Below are 14,801 nucleotides of genomic sequence, written 5' to 3'. Positions count from 1 at the left end.
TATCCTACCACAAGAAAAAGTGACTCTAAATTGTGTTAAATTATTCATTAAAATATTTTTCTTCCTATCTAGACCGTAAGCTCCTTGAAGACAGACTATTCATTAATCTTTATATTGCCCCCAGCACCTAGCAAAATGCACACCTCACAGCAGGAATGGTTAATATTTGTTAAAGAGGAAACTAATTATTACTAGCCTTTTCCCAGGTCATAAAATGCTTCTCATAATTGGCCCAATCAAACGGCCCTAAATAAAAGTAAGCTTCATCCCAAAATACTATTAGATGGTAAAATACAAAGCAAAAAGTGGCTTGTAGCAATAAAAATAGCATTTGTATGCTACCCTGGAAACAACCAAGTTTCCACTAGCTTGTTTTAAGCAAACAGCAGAAGGAAAAAAAGATAAAGTTTATTCTGCTCAGGCATTGGAGAAGAATGCTTAGACCACTACCTAGTCTATGTTTTCTATTTCCATTTATACAGTTATGTACAACATCCAATTGGTGCTGTTTATAAGACAGGGCTTCACTGGCAGCATTTTAAATTCCATTTTCAAGGAGGAAAGTAAGTATAATCAGACGAGAGTAATAAAATACACTGACCTGGATCTGTTGCTGCAGGAGATTAATTTTGTGCTGCTGTTGCAGAAGTTGCTGCTGTTGTCTCGCAATCTATCAGAAATAAAGTTTCATTGAGTTAAAATGAAATGCCTATACCTTTGCCATTACCTCAGGTACCTATCCTGGTATTACGAGAAGGCTTTGCTGCACCTCTTTGTGAAAGAGATCCTATAAAATGAGGAAGGCAGATTCAGAAAGTTGTAGAAAAGAAACATTTTCAAGCAGGTGCCATTTCTCTGCTGACTCCTAAATCTTTATCTGCGGGTAAAAACTACCCATTGAATTACAGCTGTGAGCAGTTCACCTATATTTGCACTAATCATGTGGAAAGAATGGGAATTTGGAAATCTGATCCTTGGGGAATGAATGCAGGAAAACTGTGGTTACATTTTCCTAAAGAACTTAATTTGGATATAAAAATTAAAATCTGTAAGTAAAGACAGGAAATGTATGTCTTTGACTGTACAATATGGTCTACTTTGGTGAAGCCTTTTCTGATCAAATATTCTCAGAACTGATGTACTTACAAATGTTGTCAAAGAAGTACCAAAAAGCACACCAAAAAACAAAAAATCTTTAGCTTTTGCTGATAATACTATATGTGATATATAAAGTATTATCAAGAACAAACTAAACTATAATTTCACATTTATCCTTTTGAGGGGAATGCATTAATTTTACACTACAGGAGCCACATACAACTTTCATATTCCCTTGCTTCATCCAACAATCAAATTCAACATCCTAGCAGGTCATCTGGTCTACAAAAAGAAATGTTAATCACTTATCATAACAAGCCCTATTGGGGGCTAAATATGCCTCTCAGGAGGGCAAACAACTTCCTTAGGATAATGGGGTTTAGTATGACGTATGAGTAAGGCATTGGACTACTTATTGTCTCAAAAGCGGAGCTGCTACAGCTTGAAGTCCTAGGGAGTGCTCCTTAGCGAGAACATACTCACTGCTAAGCTAGGAGGCCAGAGAGTACTTAGAAGGAGTTGGTATTGTGGAACACCATCAGCAAGAATTATGGTCTTCCTATTTCTTCCTATTTCGGAAAGACAATAGTCCAGAGTGGGCAGTTAAAAGTGGAAATGAGTGTGGCTCAGCTCCCAGCTGTACTTCTTAAGCCTTTTTGATGCTTGAGTCCTGAGCAAGAGGAACCATCCAAAATACATTTCATTCAGCATAAAATGCCAGCATGATGGTCTGCTCCCATATGTTGCTTCATGGTTTTCTGGTGGTAACTGGTTTATACTGGAAACCATGATAAAACTGCCCTTACCACAGGTTACCGTTTGAGACATGGCATCATTCCTCTCCAAAACTTTAAAGGCAAAATGAATCAGGCTGGAATGGCCCACACTGCTTGTCACCATTCAAATCAGAAATGGACAACTCACGCTGCATTTCTAGGTATGGATGCTGGATCCTCTGAATATTTATTTCCTCTAAGCAGACCAGTGAAACACCACTAGGCATCTAATATTGATGGTCCCTCCTAAATGATAAAGTGCTGCACAGAAATGCATCCAGAACACCACAGCGCAATTACTATCATCCACTCTAGACGTATGGGTTTGACACAGTGAAGTATGGTACATAAGCACCATGTGGCTCAAATCCTGAATTTTATTTGCCAATCGGTTGAGCTACATGCTCGCTTCATTGAGCATGACAACCTAGTTTTAAGTGTCATTTAATTTTCATTTTGAAATATAATTACAAAGTGTTCACTGTAAGATATCACTCGTCTGCAAATGTGTCAAGATTAATTTGTGCTAGCTTATTCACAAGTGTCAATAGTTAATTACTGTGTCATCTCTGGATGGCTAAATGACATTCTAACTTCTGATTTTTTACAGTGTTCCTTTATGTTATTTTCCATTAGGGGCTGAGTCCATATTCTTACATGTGGGCAAATATTCAAGCATATAAAATACCACAACTCATTAAAATCAACAGAGCATATATTGCTCTATATACCCCTATAAAATACATTTAAGTGAAAAGATAATTCCAGTAATAATGTCAGATTCCTAAAACTGCACATTAATTTGGGTCTGTCTTTTCTAAAGCATCAAGGACTACTCTATAGGATCACTGTTGTTAGATTAATGTACTCTTACAAGACAAGAAGGACATTTGGGAAAATGATTTGCTTTTAAAAGATATACATTTAAACTTTGCTATGCTTTTCTTTTTGCTCACTTCTAAGTCAGTCAAGTCAAATTCTTATAGGAAACATGTGCCAATTTGTTTTTCAATGATTTACCTATGCTATAAATAAAAAAAAAAAAATTTTATTCTTATAAATAGAGTGGTCATATAATTTATCATCCAAACCAGGACAACTTTTTCAAGTGGAAGCAGTGGGTGGAGAGGAGAGTAATTATTAATTACCCTGGAAAATAGGCATAAACCAGAGCTATTCTTGGAAAACTGAAATGTATGGTCACCCTAGCTTTAAAATCAGAGAAAATCACCAAACTAGACAGCTCAAAGATCTTCCAAAGTGTTTCTAGATGAGGAAAAAGCAAAGCCTATGGAGGCCTACCTTCCTCTTTTTCTGGATGAGGAGAGAAAGACCCAGAAAGAAGTGACTTACTCATGGTTAAGCTGCACTGGGGATGCATCTGATGCCTATGAGCATAAGAATCCCTGATCCAAACGTTCTTAAACAATGTATCGTTTCAATAATGCCCAGTTGTTATGATACTTTTCTTTGTCCTCCACATATCCCGTCAGTATAGCCGGGAACCTTAGATTTCCAAAAGGCTTCTTTCTTTCCCTTTTTTTTTTTTTTAGGAAAGCTTATGACAAATAAGCCAATCAATGTGATTACTCGCTGAGCTTGGCACATTCCACATCTCCAGTTCGTCAGCTTCTTTCGCAGGGCTCACCTGTTCTTGCTGTTGGCGAGCAAGGTCCATTTGCTGCCGTTGTTTCTCAATTTGTGAGGCTGCCAGTTTTTTCTGTTCATCATGCGCTGCCAGGAGCTGCTCCCGTAAACTGATCAGCTGGGTAATCATGGTGGAGAGCTGCCGTTCTTTTTCTGCCAGGCTCTCAGGTGTACCTAAAATGGAAGCGAGAAGACATCTCACAAGTTTAAGGAAAGTCTGAATGAACTGTAGAAACAGGGGCAGAATTTAGAAAGGGCCTACCCTAAAATACCAAAAGACCTGCGACAACAGCTGGAGGCCATTGTGAGTGCAGGAGCACCGCAAAGTAGTTACAGTAATAGAAAGAATGCTAGGACCACTCACTACCCCTGTCAAGAATAACAATAGTAACAACAACAAACAGATCTATCCCATTCTCTGTCTTTAACACACTCTCCTCTTCCTCCAAAGGAAATCTGTCTGATAGTACCAAAGATTAAAACTATGTATTAATATCCTAATCACTTCTATCCTCAGTGAGAAACACAGTATTCAAGACATTAAAAAAAAACCCACTGCTGACGAGTAAATTCTGACTCATACATCCCTGTAGGATAGAACAGAGCTGCCGTGAAGAGTTTCCAAGACTGTACATCTTTACGGAAGCTGACTACCACATCGTCTCCCACAGAGGGACTGGGGGGTTGGAATGTGGACCTTTCGGTTCGGTTCGTAGCCAAGCGCTTAACCACTGCACCACCAGGAGTCTTCCTCCAAGACATGGCAGGTGCTTAATAAATGTTCCTTAAGGAAGTTTTTGGTTACTACCCTAACAGAATTTTTCTACCGTGCAAATATCTGTCTCTGAAGCTCAGAAGAGAGGGGTCAAGCTCTTGGCCATGGAACACGTTCTAGAGAGAATCAAAACTGCCTCAGGTAAGAAGGGATTGAATTCGGATTTTTTTCCCCCTCTGAGGATATCACGCTAAAGTTCCCAAGTTCATCCTTAAAGACAACAATGTTGCTTGGGGGGCTCGCTCACCCCTTTCTCATTTGTCATTCTTCAAAGGGAAAAAACACACTCGAGGTTGAGAAGGTTATGCATAAAGACACGCTGTTAATGAACACGATGCCGCTGAACACTTAGGGTATGCACTAATGGCGCTGAACAGTCTTTTTATGGGCAAATTGCACAGCTCTCCTAAGTAAAGGGTGCAGAATCCTTTTGTGAATCTAAATTAGTGCATTTCACCGCAGCTTATAAGATAAGAATTTCAACCCACTGTATTTGAGCTACACAGGTTTCAATATGAGGAAATGATCTATGATTTGAAAGCTTTTCAGAAAGATGCCACCAGCTGTCAAAGGGGACAAAGATTGCCGATTTTTGTGTGTGTGGAAGGGGAGACTTCCAACCTCCTATGAAAAAAACACTCATTCCTGCTAAGAAAGATGCAGGACAATCAGAGAAACTAAAACCCATTTAGAGTGGCCCTCATTTCTGAGTGCCCCCATGGAGAAAAGGACCTTTCAGAGGATACTTGCTAGTATATATGATTCCCACTAGCTAAGACTGAGGTCAGTAGACAAGCTACCACATTTAAAATTACCTTAGGATTCTTAATGTCAATTCAAGTTTAAAAAACAAATACACGAACTATCAATATCTCTTAAAATTCACTGAGCTGAAAGATGGCCTGGAATTACAATTAGAAGAAAAAGATAGTGAAATAATGTTAGAAAAATTTATTCTACTGATAAGAGAACAAATACTATACGAAGAAAAGTGACCAGCTGTTCTTTTTAGATATTGGAATTTATTAAAAGAAAATAGGTTTTAATCTTGGCAATAGGAACTTCAGCTAGGTAAAAGGAAGAACTTCTCAACCTAGAAGTGTAGTAAAACCCAAAACCAGGTCCCTGAAGAGGATCATAAAATCTTTTCAAAAACAGGAAAACTCAACTAATACATATATCAATATTACAAAAGATGATACAAAACAAGAAAAGTATTAAATTTATTTACTATTTCACTCATTCTTAATCCAATAAATATTTCTTCAATGGCAACAATATTGTTACTGTTGTTGGGTGCCCTCAAGTCAATTTTTGACTCATAGGAGCCCATGTGACACAGCAAAAGTTTCCCATAGGGTTTTCTAGGCTGTAACCTTTATGGGAGCAGATTGCCAGATCTTTCTCCTGCAAAGCCGCTGGGTAGGTTTGAACCGCCAACCTTTCAGTTAGCAGCTGAGCTGCTTAACTGTTACACCACCAGAGCTCCTTGGCAACAATGTGCCAGCTACTATATTAAGATTTAATGATATAATGGCAAGTAAAAGCAGACACAGCCCCTACTCTCATGCAGTTTATAGTCCAAAGTGGGAGGAGACACATTAATCTAGTTGTCACATATATAAATGTAAAGTACAACTGATAAGAATTACAAACAAGGCAAATATTTGGGGGAAGGTTTAATTGAGTTTAAGGGGCTGAGGTCAGGACAGGTATCCTTGAAAAAGTAACAAATTAACAATAGGATGAATAGGAATTAACTAGGCAAAAGGTTGGGGTAGTAGCCAAGGAGTCTCCCAGAAGGCAGAAACAGCATGTGCAAAGGCCCTGTGGTGGGGAGAGTTTTCAGTGTGTTCCAAGAAGGCAGTGAAACTTTGATCAAAATAGAGTATAAGGAGAGTATAATACCAGATGAGGCTAGATGGATGGGAAAAGGTCACGCCATTCAGCCCCTTATAGACATGTTTGATGATCTTCATCTTTATTCTAAGAATAATTCAAAATCACTAAAGTATTTTAAGTGTGGCAGGGGGTGATGTGATTCTTCTGGCTACAGTGTGGAGAATGAATTGGAAGGTATGACAATAGATGCATGGAATAAACGTACATTTAATTACATATATTTTGTGCAATATTCTGAACTATGTATAATTTTCTTGTTATACCTATCTATATGAAGTAAGTTAAGACAAGGCTAAGTGAATACTGGGAAGGTTACTGCACTATAATTCTTTGTTAATAAAGAAGACCATTCACAGGGAATTTTGGGCAGTGACCGATAAAAGAATTGGATCTGGTATTTAGATTCTCTAGTAAAGACTGAAATTTTTTCTCTTCTCCCAGGTTAAACAAAGTCTTTTTAACAATCTTCAATTTACTCCCCTTTCTCTTTTACACAGGAATCAGAGAAGCTGTGGATAACACATAAATGACATCTTAGCCTCTTCTCCTTAAGCTGAAGTCAAGAAATCTATATAAGCATTGTGTTTCCAATGTTAATAGATATGTATAAGGATATCTGAGTTTATAGAATAAAGCCACTTAACTGAATCTTTTTTAAAGCCATCATGATATTAAAATTGTTTAATTGTAAAGTTCAATAATATCTAAGTTTTTTTCTTAGACTGAAAAGATACATGGTTAAGGAAAAAAACAATCCAGAGATCAATATTTTTAAGTTAAAGATTTAGACACTCATATAGGCTATCACTCTCTCTTCCTTAAACTTGAGGAGCTCATACATATTTTGGATAAAGACAAATAGCCTAACAAGTGAGGCTGGAATGAAATGAGTAGTGTAACAAATCTAAAATTCTCCTGAATGGGTAAATTATATATAAAACCAAGTAGCCTGTTGGGGTCAAATTAAAGAGACATTAATTAACATCACAAAACAGCTTACATTCTCTAGATGTATGGACTACTTTATATTTGTGTGTGGCCATTTTTCTGTTCTGTGTCCATTGTATCTGTTCAGATATACTAGCTTAAAGCCAGGCATTTAAAACCTGTTTTGTTGGATTTTTGTTTTAGTGAATAGCTAGTGCTTATGCTGTTGTAATGAAAATAACTTCAAGTTTGAATCACACTAACCAACCACCCTTCAAATACAAGGTATTTAATATAAAAAAAAAAAAAAGCTTAAATAAACTTGAAACTTTGCCATGACAAAGGAACTACAACTGCTAAAGTTGCTGGAAGATTGCACGTATGGGACGTGGTGGGTACATGAAATATGATCAGGTTATGTTAAGAAAAGTAAAAGGCCATATAGCATGCTCTTCTGCGGTAACTTAACTCTGTGTAGAAAATCTTGTCTAAAATTATATTTTGAGGTTTGATAAAATGAACTTGGAGAAAAAGTAGATCAGGTTGTAGGGGTCTGTCCAGCCCAACAGAGGTCTTCGGTAGCTGCCTAACATCATCTGTTTCACATCTTTCAAACTATCTTAAAATGATTCTCTAAAATGCATTGCCAGAAAATAGCCTCTGCTGCCTGCCAAACAAAAACAGTGGTAGTTTCATAAACCACAAAAAAGGAAACCAGCAAAAAAGCTTCTGTACAAAAAAGCTCTCTACAAGTCAGCGTGCCTGCTTTTATGCAATATCACACGCAGTGTGCATCTGACACTCTCCACTGTCAACTGTCTATTCTCCAGCTCCAAAGACAATGCAGCAGGTTTTTTCCCCCTTCTTTTTTTGTGTGTGTTCCGTGGGGTCATCTTTATCCCCAAACCACATCTGTCTTGAGTTTCTCTCAGATTAGTCAGGTGGATCAGTGCTCTCCAGGGCCTGCTCCAGCTGAAGTATTTTAATTTGACTAAACACCTGATTTATTTTATCTCTCCGATGAGAAAGGCAGTTTGTCTTAATAGAGCCTGTCAGCCCACAGCCCCATTCACAGCAATTTACAGGCAGCCAGGGACGCTGGAAGAGAAGAGTGCCGTGATTCTGTATTTTATCCTCCTCCAGAAAGCACCTAAAAGCAGCTATTCACTGCTACTGCATGTGGCATTTTAGGACTGAATTAGCTTTTTATTCAAGTAACTACACTTGTTGTGAATAGCTTATCTGTAAAATTGCTACATTCACTACTGATTTTATTAACCTTTGGCTCTATCACAAAATGGTCTTCAGTTAGGAAAGACCTTTAAAATTGACACATTTTTTCTTAGGGGCCTTTATTCCAGTGACTTCAGATTTACTGAATTTGATCCATTGAATTCTTTACCAGTTGTACTTAAAATTTTGAGTCTCAATAGGAAGTCAATAGTGCGTAAATAAGGAAACACTTTTCAAAATGTAAATACGGCAGCAATTTCCCTCATCAAAAGTTTTCAAATACCATCTTTCATTACAAGAGTTTCAAAATCAGCCCTCTGGCCTTTTTTGGTCATAATCTTAAAGAACTTGAAAAAAATTAACTAAAATAGACCTTTTTTTTTACTTTACAAACAATACCTGTCCTATCCCCAAGGCTCAAAGCCAACAGAAAAAAATTCAAAATAGATGAGAAATTAGGTAAAATACTAAGATGTAATTAGGCTAATGTCCTTCTTGATAGAAAATGGAAAATTAAAAATCAGGTTTAAAATTTATTTAAAATCCTTTTCTTTCTTTTTTGCATTTGTTCACAAAAGTTAGCACCATAATCTGCCGGTTACTTTTGCCCACATGAAATATATATAATGATAATCGGTAGTGCTAGAAATAAGACTGGGCATTGAGAAGTCATTGAAAACTCCAAATATGGACAAGACATACAACTTGCAGAACACTTTACTAAATAAAGACTTGCCTCAGCTCTTTTACAATATTCCCGTACCCAGTACTTCTATAATATAAAACTTTTAAACAGGTTAGTCTCTTAATAGCTATTCCCTGAAAGTGGGTCGCCGCTGTGTGATGAAAACTAAGTTCTTTCTAATGAGAAAACACAGAAATCAGCACAGCAATGGGGAGAGGACAAAGTAAGAGGGAGACAGAGAGAGAAAGCATGCCCAGAGACAGATAAATTAAATTTTGTCAATTTCTCTGCATGCTTTTCATCTCTAATGAAAGGAAGGGTAATGGTCTTAAAACACAATGTCTTACCAAGACAAATATAACTACAGTCAACAAGGGGTATTATCTGGAAATGAATCCTAAAAAAAAAAATGTAAAATAAGACCTCCACCTAATCATTCTCCTGTATTAGATCCTGGCACACACTACTTTAATAAACGTGATAGGACTCACCGTGAAATTTCAAGACGTCGGCTTAACTGAAAAGTGTCTGTGTTTGGAGTGATGGGGAGGGGTGGCAGTGACACCGGCATGGTGTTCTGATGGGGATATACTTTTCCACATCAATCCGAGAAAGATTAAAGCACTTAACAGTAATTCCAAAGCAACATCAATCAAGGAACTCAGCCAACAATCCAGAAAGATTTTAAATAAAGTTGAAAAGAAAAGCTCTTAAGAGTCAATTCCCTGGTCAGTTCTAATTTTTTTTTTTTTTAACAATGTTTGAGAAGAAAGCCAAAATACAATGGCAGTCATAAAAGAAAGCTGCATTTGATCTTTTCTGCCCACAGATAACCTGGTTAAACTGCTGAGTTTTACACTGCAGTCTCCTCACACATCAGATGAGCTGTCATGTCTCCACTTCACAAGCTCAGTCCATCATTTAGCAATGGCCTTTTTTGATACAGCCTTCTTTTAAATGTCACAAAATAGGGCAGCAAAAAGTCAACGAAAAAATAAATAGGGTAAACTGAAGAAACTAACAATCTATCAGAGGTCCCCTGATAAAAGTTACTTTGTGGTGACTGCCTGAGAAAGGAACCCCTGTCCCAGTGTACCAGCAGCTAATTCAAGTTCTGGATCCAACAGCAGTTTTAAAAGCTTCCCACTCTAAAGGGCCCTAGTGCATCATAAAGATAAAGGATTTCAGTACAAAACCACCACAAAGACCTCTATTATCTTATCAGTCTTTGGTTACAACAGCTGAACCAATATGACTAAATTCTGAATGTCTTTTTTTCAAAACAGCAGAGTACTGGAATTTCTTTGTTTTCTCATCAGTCAGCTATTGTCATTGCTCCCATATGCTACTGTCCACTCCTTAGTAAATGAAAAGTTCAATAAATGCAGCAATTGTGCTCTTAGGAATCACTTAGGGACCACTACACAGGAAGTATGCCTCATGGGTTGAGGTACACAGGCTGCTTGGTTTTTTGTTTTTTTCTTTTCATTGAATATATGAGAATTTCCTTCTCAAAATGTGTACAACTCTCATTTTAAATGCCATTAAAATTTACTGTGTTCCAAAAAAAGGTAAAGATACCCAGGTTCTTCCCAAATTAAGATCAAACTCTCCTGTTTATACCAGGAACGCTCACCTCTCCGTCAGCTTCCCCTCTTCCTGACAGCAAAAGGAAATCTATTTCTGGATTCAGCTGAGGTCTATTCATGTTGCAGATCCCAACAGAGCAAGAACACAATCCACAGAATTCTGCCATCCAGATCCTCGACCTCACAGCTGGGCCTTCAGCCCATTGTGCCTCCTTAGCTTGCCTTTATTGGATCTGGAAATGAAGGTGTCCTGAAACATCTCTCCTTCAACATCAGACAGGCTGCCTTTATGTTATTATTCCTACGAAGGACATTCAGTAACTACATACACATAATCCACACATAAAAATAATTTCCGGCCTTTCATAAACATGAAATTCTTTGGTCGCTGCAGGGTTAAAATGATAAAAATCTTTGTCTTGATATTAACACCTGGTATTGCAGGAGTGGCTTTTTCTCTAGAAGCTCCATCAGAGTTAAGAGATAGGAAGGAGAAGAATAAAAGACTTTTTTAACTAAGCATTGTCCTGAAAACTCTTATATGTTAATGTTATTTAATCCTCGCCCTAAAAGTTACATTGTTATTTTCAATTCACAGATGAGAAACTAAGGTACAGAGAGCTAAAGTAACTTGAGTAATTTGAGTATGCCTAAAATTTTAATGCCACGTAGGGCTCAGAAATATACAACTTCTCAGTAAGGCTTTGCTTACCAAATAAGAAGTTAAAGACCTAGGCTAGGGAACCAGAACTTTGACATCTTTTATATGTGAAAACAGATCATGACACTAAGTGACTGCCTGGAATTACTCAGCATATTAGCACCCAGCTTGGCAGTCAAGATCCTCTGTTATGCTTACTCTCCAGGGCCACCTAGCCTGGCAGCTAGAATTCTCTGACATGCTTACTCCTCAGTCCCTCCCTCCCCAAACAGCATATGGCCTACTGGTCCCAAGCCCAAATGCAATGATTATGCAGACCATGGCATTCTCCAATATCCCAGATACAATATTTATAACAACCATGAAAGGCCTGATGAAAATGGCCTCAAATATTTACACATTTCAAGGGTGCTGCTGTCCTGAGGTGCAGTGTGCTTGCAGGTGCTAGCCAAGAGGAAGCTACATGGAAAAAGCTAGGAAGTGAGCTTAGCAAGGTTTCAGAAATCTCCCAGGTACAACTAGGTTTAGGACAGGTTCCTGTGTAAACAGACCCTATACCTTATCCATTTCTAGGGTGTATTTATTTACTACTTGCCTAATGTAAATCAGGGGAATCCCTGCCTAGCCCAATATGCCTCACTGTACAGTAATAATAAATGCTTACATAGCAGTTACTTAGTGCTAGCAAGAGCTTTACATATTAACTCATGTATTCTTTACAACAATTCTATGTGGTAGGTCATATTATTATACTCATCTTTAAATTGAGACATAAAGAGGTTACACAACTTGCCCAAGTTCTACGGCTATTAACTAGTATATCCAGGATTCAAAATAAGGCAGTATGGCCATAGTCTATCCTCTTAACCACTATGATAAATGGAGAATGGAACTCCTAAATGAGCTACCTTCTCAAAATTAGTTCACCTAGTAGGTAAAGTGGCTGAAATTCTCCTTATAATCTGTTTGTTTCAGTTTTTTAATCAATTTCCTGAGGTCCTTATTAAAATGGAAGCATTTATGTAAGGAGGTATCTATGATACCCATTGTGCTTTAAGAGAGTCCAACCCACTGGCACAAGACCCTACTGGCCTTTCAGTCCAACTCACAAATATCCACCACTCTTTGTGATCATTTTTCACTATTAATTTACTCTCTCAGTCTCATACTTACTCTCTCTTCCTCTGATCTTGTTTCCTCCAAGTTCTGAACTCTTGGTCTGAGATATTATACCTTGGTTCCTATGTTTAACTCCAATGGACCTAGTATTTGGACTCAAATATTGAAATTTCAGCTTTTCCCAAAAGAATAGTTTGGCTAGTCCTCAGACTTTTAGCAACACATTTGGGCTTCTCTATGAATCTCTCATTCTAAATCTGGCATCATGAAACTCACCCATGGCCTAATTACTTGGTCAGCAATCTAGATAGCCATGCCCAGCCCACTTTTTTTCTGTGTTATTTGTAGCTACAGGACATTCCAGTGAGTCAGGCTGTGGCCAGTACTGAGACTCTGATGGAAAGGTGTGCTAAAATAAATTAAAATTTAAACAAAACCCAACAACTAAGGGAGACTATTTACTGGTGTTTTTACATAATCATAGATAATTCACAGTTTCTTGAATTATAGAGCCGAGTATCTGATCAGATGACAGATCTCACCCATCACAAACTCAGATTGAGTTTGCAGAAGGAAAACGGAAATGAAAATTTCATATTGATTTTAAAATTGCTATTTCTTTGATTTTTCTTTCATGGTTAAATACAGCTGGATAAATAACATTATTTTCTCATTCTCCATTTTTACTTTAACAGTGATTTCTGGATACAAATATATCTCATTATTGTATTATGGAAACACAATATGTTCAGATAGCTTTTTTGAAGATTATCTAATGCTTCCCATGCAGAATTCACAATATTCAGGACAAGAACGGCAATTAAAGCCCAGGTCCAGCAATGACCAAGATTCTCCTAACGTAGGTAGAGTTTTAACATGCTAAAGTAGAAAGGGAAAAATATTCAGAAAACATTTCTGTGCCTCTTCATATAAAAATTAAAAGTCAACATGTTTGTTCAGTCTATAAACAAAAATTAGTTTAGTCACAAATAAGATGCCCTATTCTAAAACTATGGCATTCTCTCACAAATACATAGAAAAGCTTGATTCAAGGCTTTAAAACAGTTAGGATTACTATATACAATAACTTTAGGTTACAAATGCATTTAAGTAGTTTATAAAACTCATTTTTATGATAACTTTAAAATAATCAGGGTTTTACAATTATCAATAAAAGAATTTTTTACTTAGTATTCTAACCTGAAGGCAAAATCAAGAGGCAAAAAGGGAAAAATATATTCATATTTGAGCTATATAGGAAATTGGATACTGCAGTCAATATGGCAGTGCTGAAAAATAACCTCAGCTGTGGTGGACACCACCTTTTGAAGGAGCAAATGTCTAAAAAGTCAGCAAGAAGATGATTGCAATAGTTCAATTTTAAGGGCAATACGTAAAAAGATGTGTACTTGTAAAAGATGGCTGTAGCATCAGTGGTCCCAGAATTGCAAGGGCAGCAGGCTCTGCAAATTCAGAACTCAATCACATCCTCCTGCTGGACAATCTCTGCTCCCCATCCAAATTTAAAGCCTCTGCTTTGAATTAGGCAAGAATCTACTCTAGTGCTACTCATAATTACAGACAGAAATTTGGTGGGGAGGAAGAGCAAATGATAGGTCACAATGGGTACTTCCTACCTGACTGTTAGCTCCTTAAGGGCAGGATCTATGTCACATGGATCTCTATATGACAAAGCACAGACGTAAGTGCAGTGCCTAGAAGTTGTGCTCAAAAAAGATGAAAGGAACTGAATAAAAAGTGCTCCTCAGAAGAGTTGGAGATAGGCAGCCACAGCAGTTAGCAACCCATATGAAATTGCTCTGAACTCCAGCAGTTTTTGAGCCATATCTGTACTGTTTCCAGTCTGGCAATCATTGTAACTGAAAGAACTCATTGGCCATTTCCACTGCTGTGTATGCAACAGACTATCAACTCCTATGAAAAGGCAAACATAAAATAATAAAATTTGAACACGTAAAGAAATATAGATTCAGATTCAAAAAAATTTTGCTGAGCACATATGATGGTCTAAATACTTTCTATGTGCTAGTGTTAGTATTTTTATCTCTATTTCAACAAACCTGGGAAAATGAGGTTCCGGAAGGTTAAAAATACATCCAAGATCACATGGCTTGTAACCAATAGAGCCATGATTCTAAGGCCAGCCTCTTTCCAGTAAACCACAAATGTTTCAGGGTGGGTATGGGTAAAAAAAAAAAAAAAAAAACTAAGAGGGGGCAATAACAACTAAGTTATTTAAGACAATGACTTCACACAGAGTCTTCATGAAGTTCTTCTGCATTTTTAAAAATTTAAATACCTTGTTGGTAGATAGAGTGGAATTAAAAGGCAAATTAATTCATATTTAGAATAATTACAATTTAATATT

The 14,801-nt window shown here is 37.2% G+C and overlaps 1 protein-coding gene across 5 annotated transcripts in view; it reads right to left on the bottom strand.

The window, feature by feature from the left end:
• The window catches only part of SOX6 (SRY-box transcription factor 6), a 647,578-nt gene that overhangs the window by 214,479 nt on the left and 418,298 nt on the right, over window positions 1–14,801 (bottom strand). For all 5 annotated transcript variants that reach the window (XM_064288384.1, XM_064288383.1, XM_064288385.1 and 2 more), the window contains exons 6-7: window positions 3,523–3,695; window positions 602–670 (exon numbers count right to left, since the gene is read on the bottom strand). In XM_064288384.1, the coding sequence (XP_064144454.1) occupies window positions 602–670; window positions 3,523–3,695 (242 nt within the window). The remainder of the gene's footprint in view (window positions 1–601; window positions 671–3,522; window positions 3,696–14,801) is intronic.

This window comes from Loxodonta africana, chromosome 7 (genome assembly GCF_030014295.1).
Source record: "Loxodonta africana isolate mLoxAfr1 chromosome 7, mLoxAfr1.hap2, whole genome shotgun sequence".
Lineage (NCBI taxonomy): Eukaryota > Metazoa > Chordata > Mammalia > Proboscidea > Elephantidae > Loxodonta > Loxodonta africana.
This window is presented reverse-complemented; position numbering and strand designations above follow the sequence as displayed.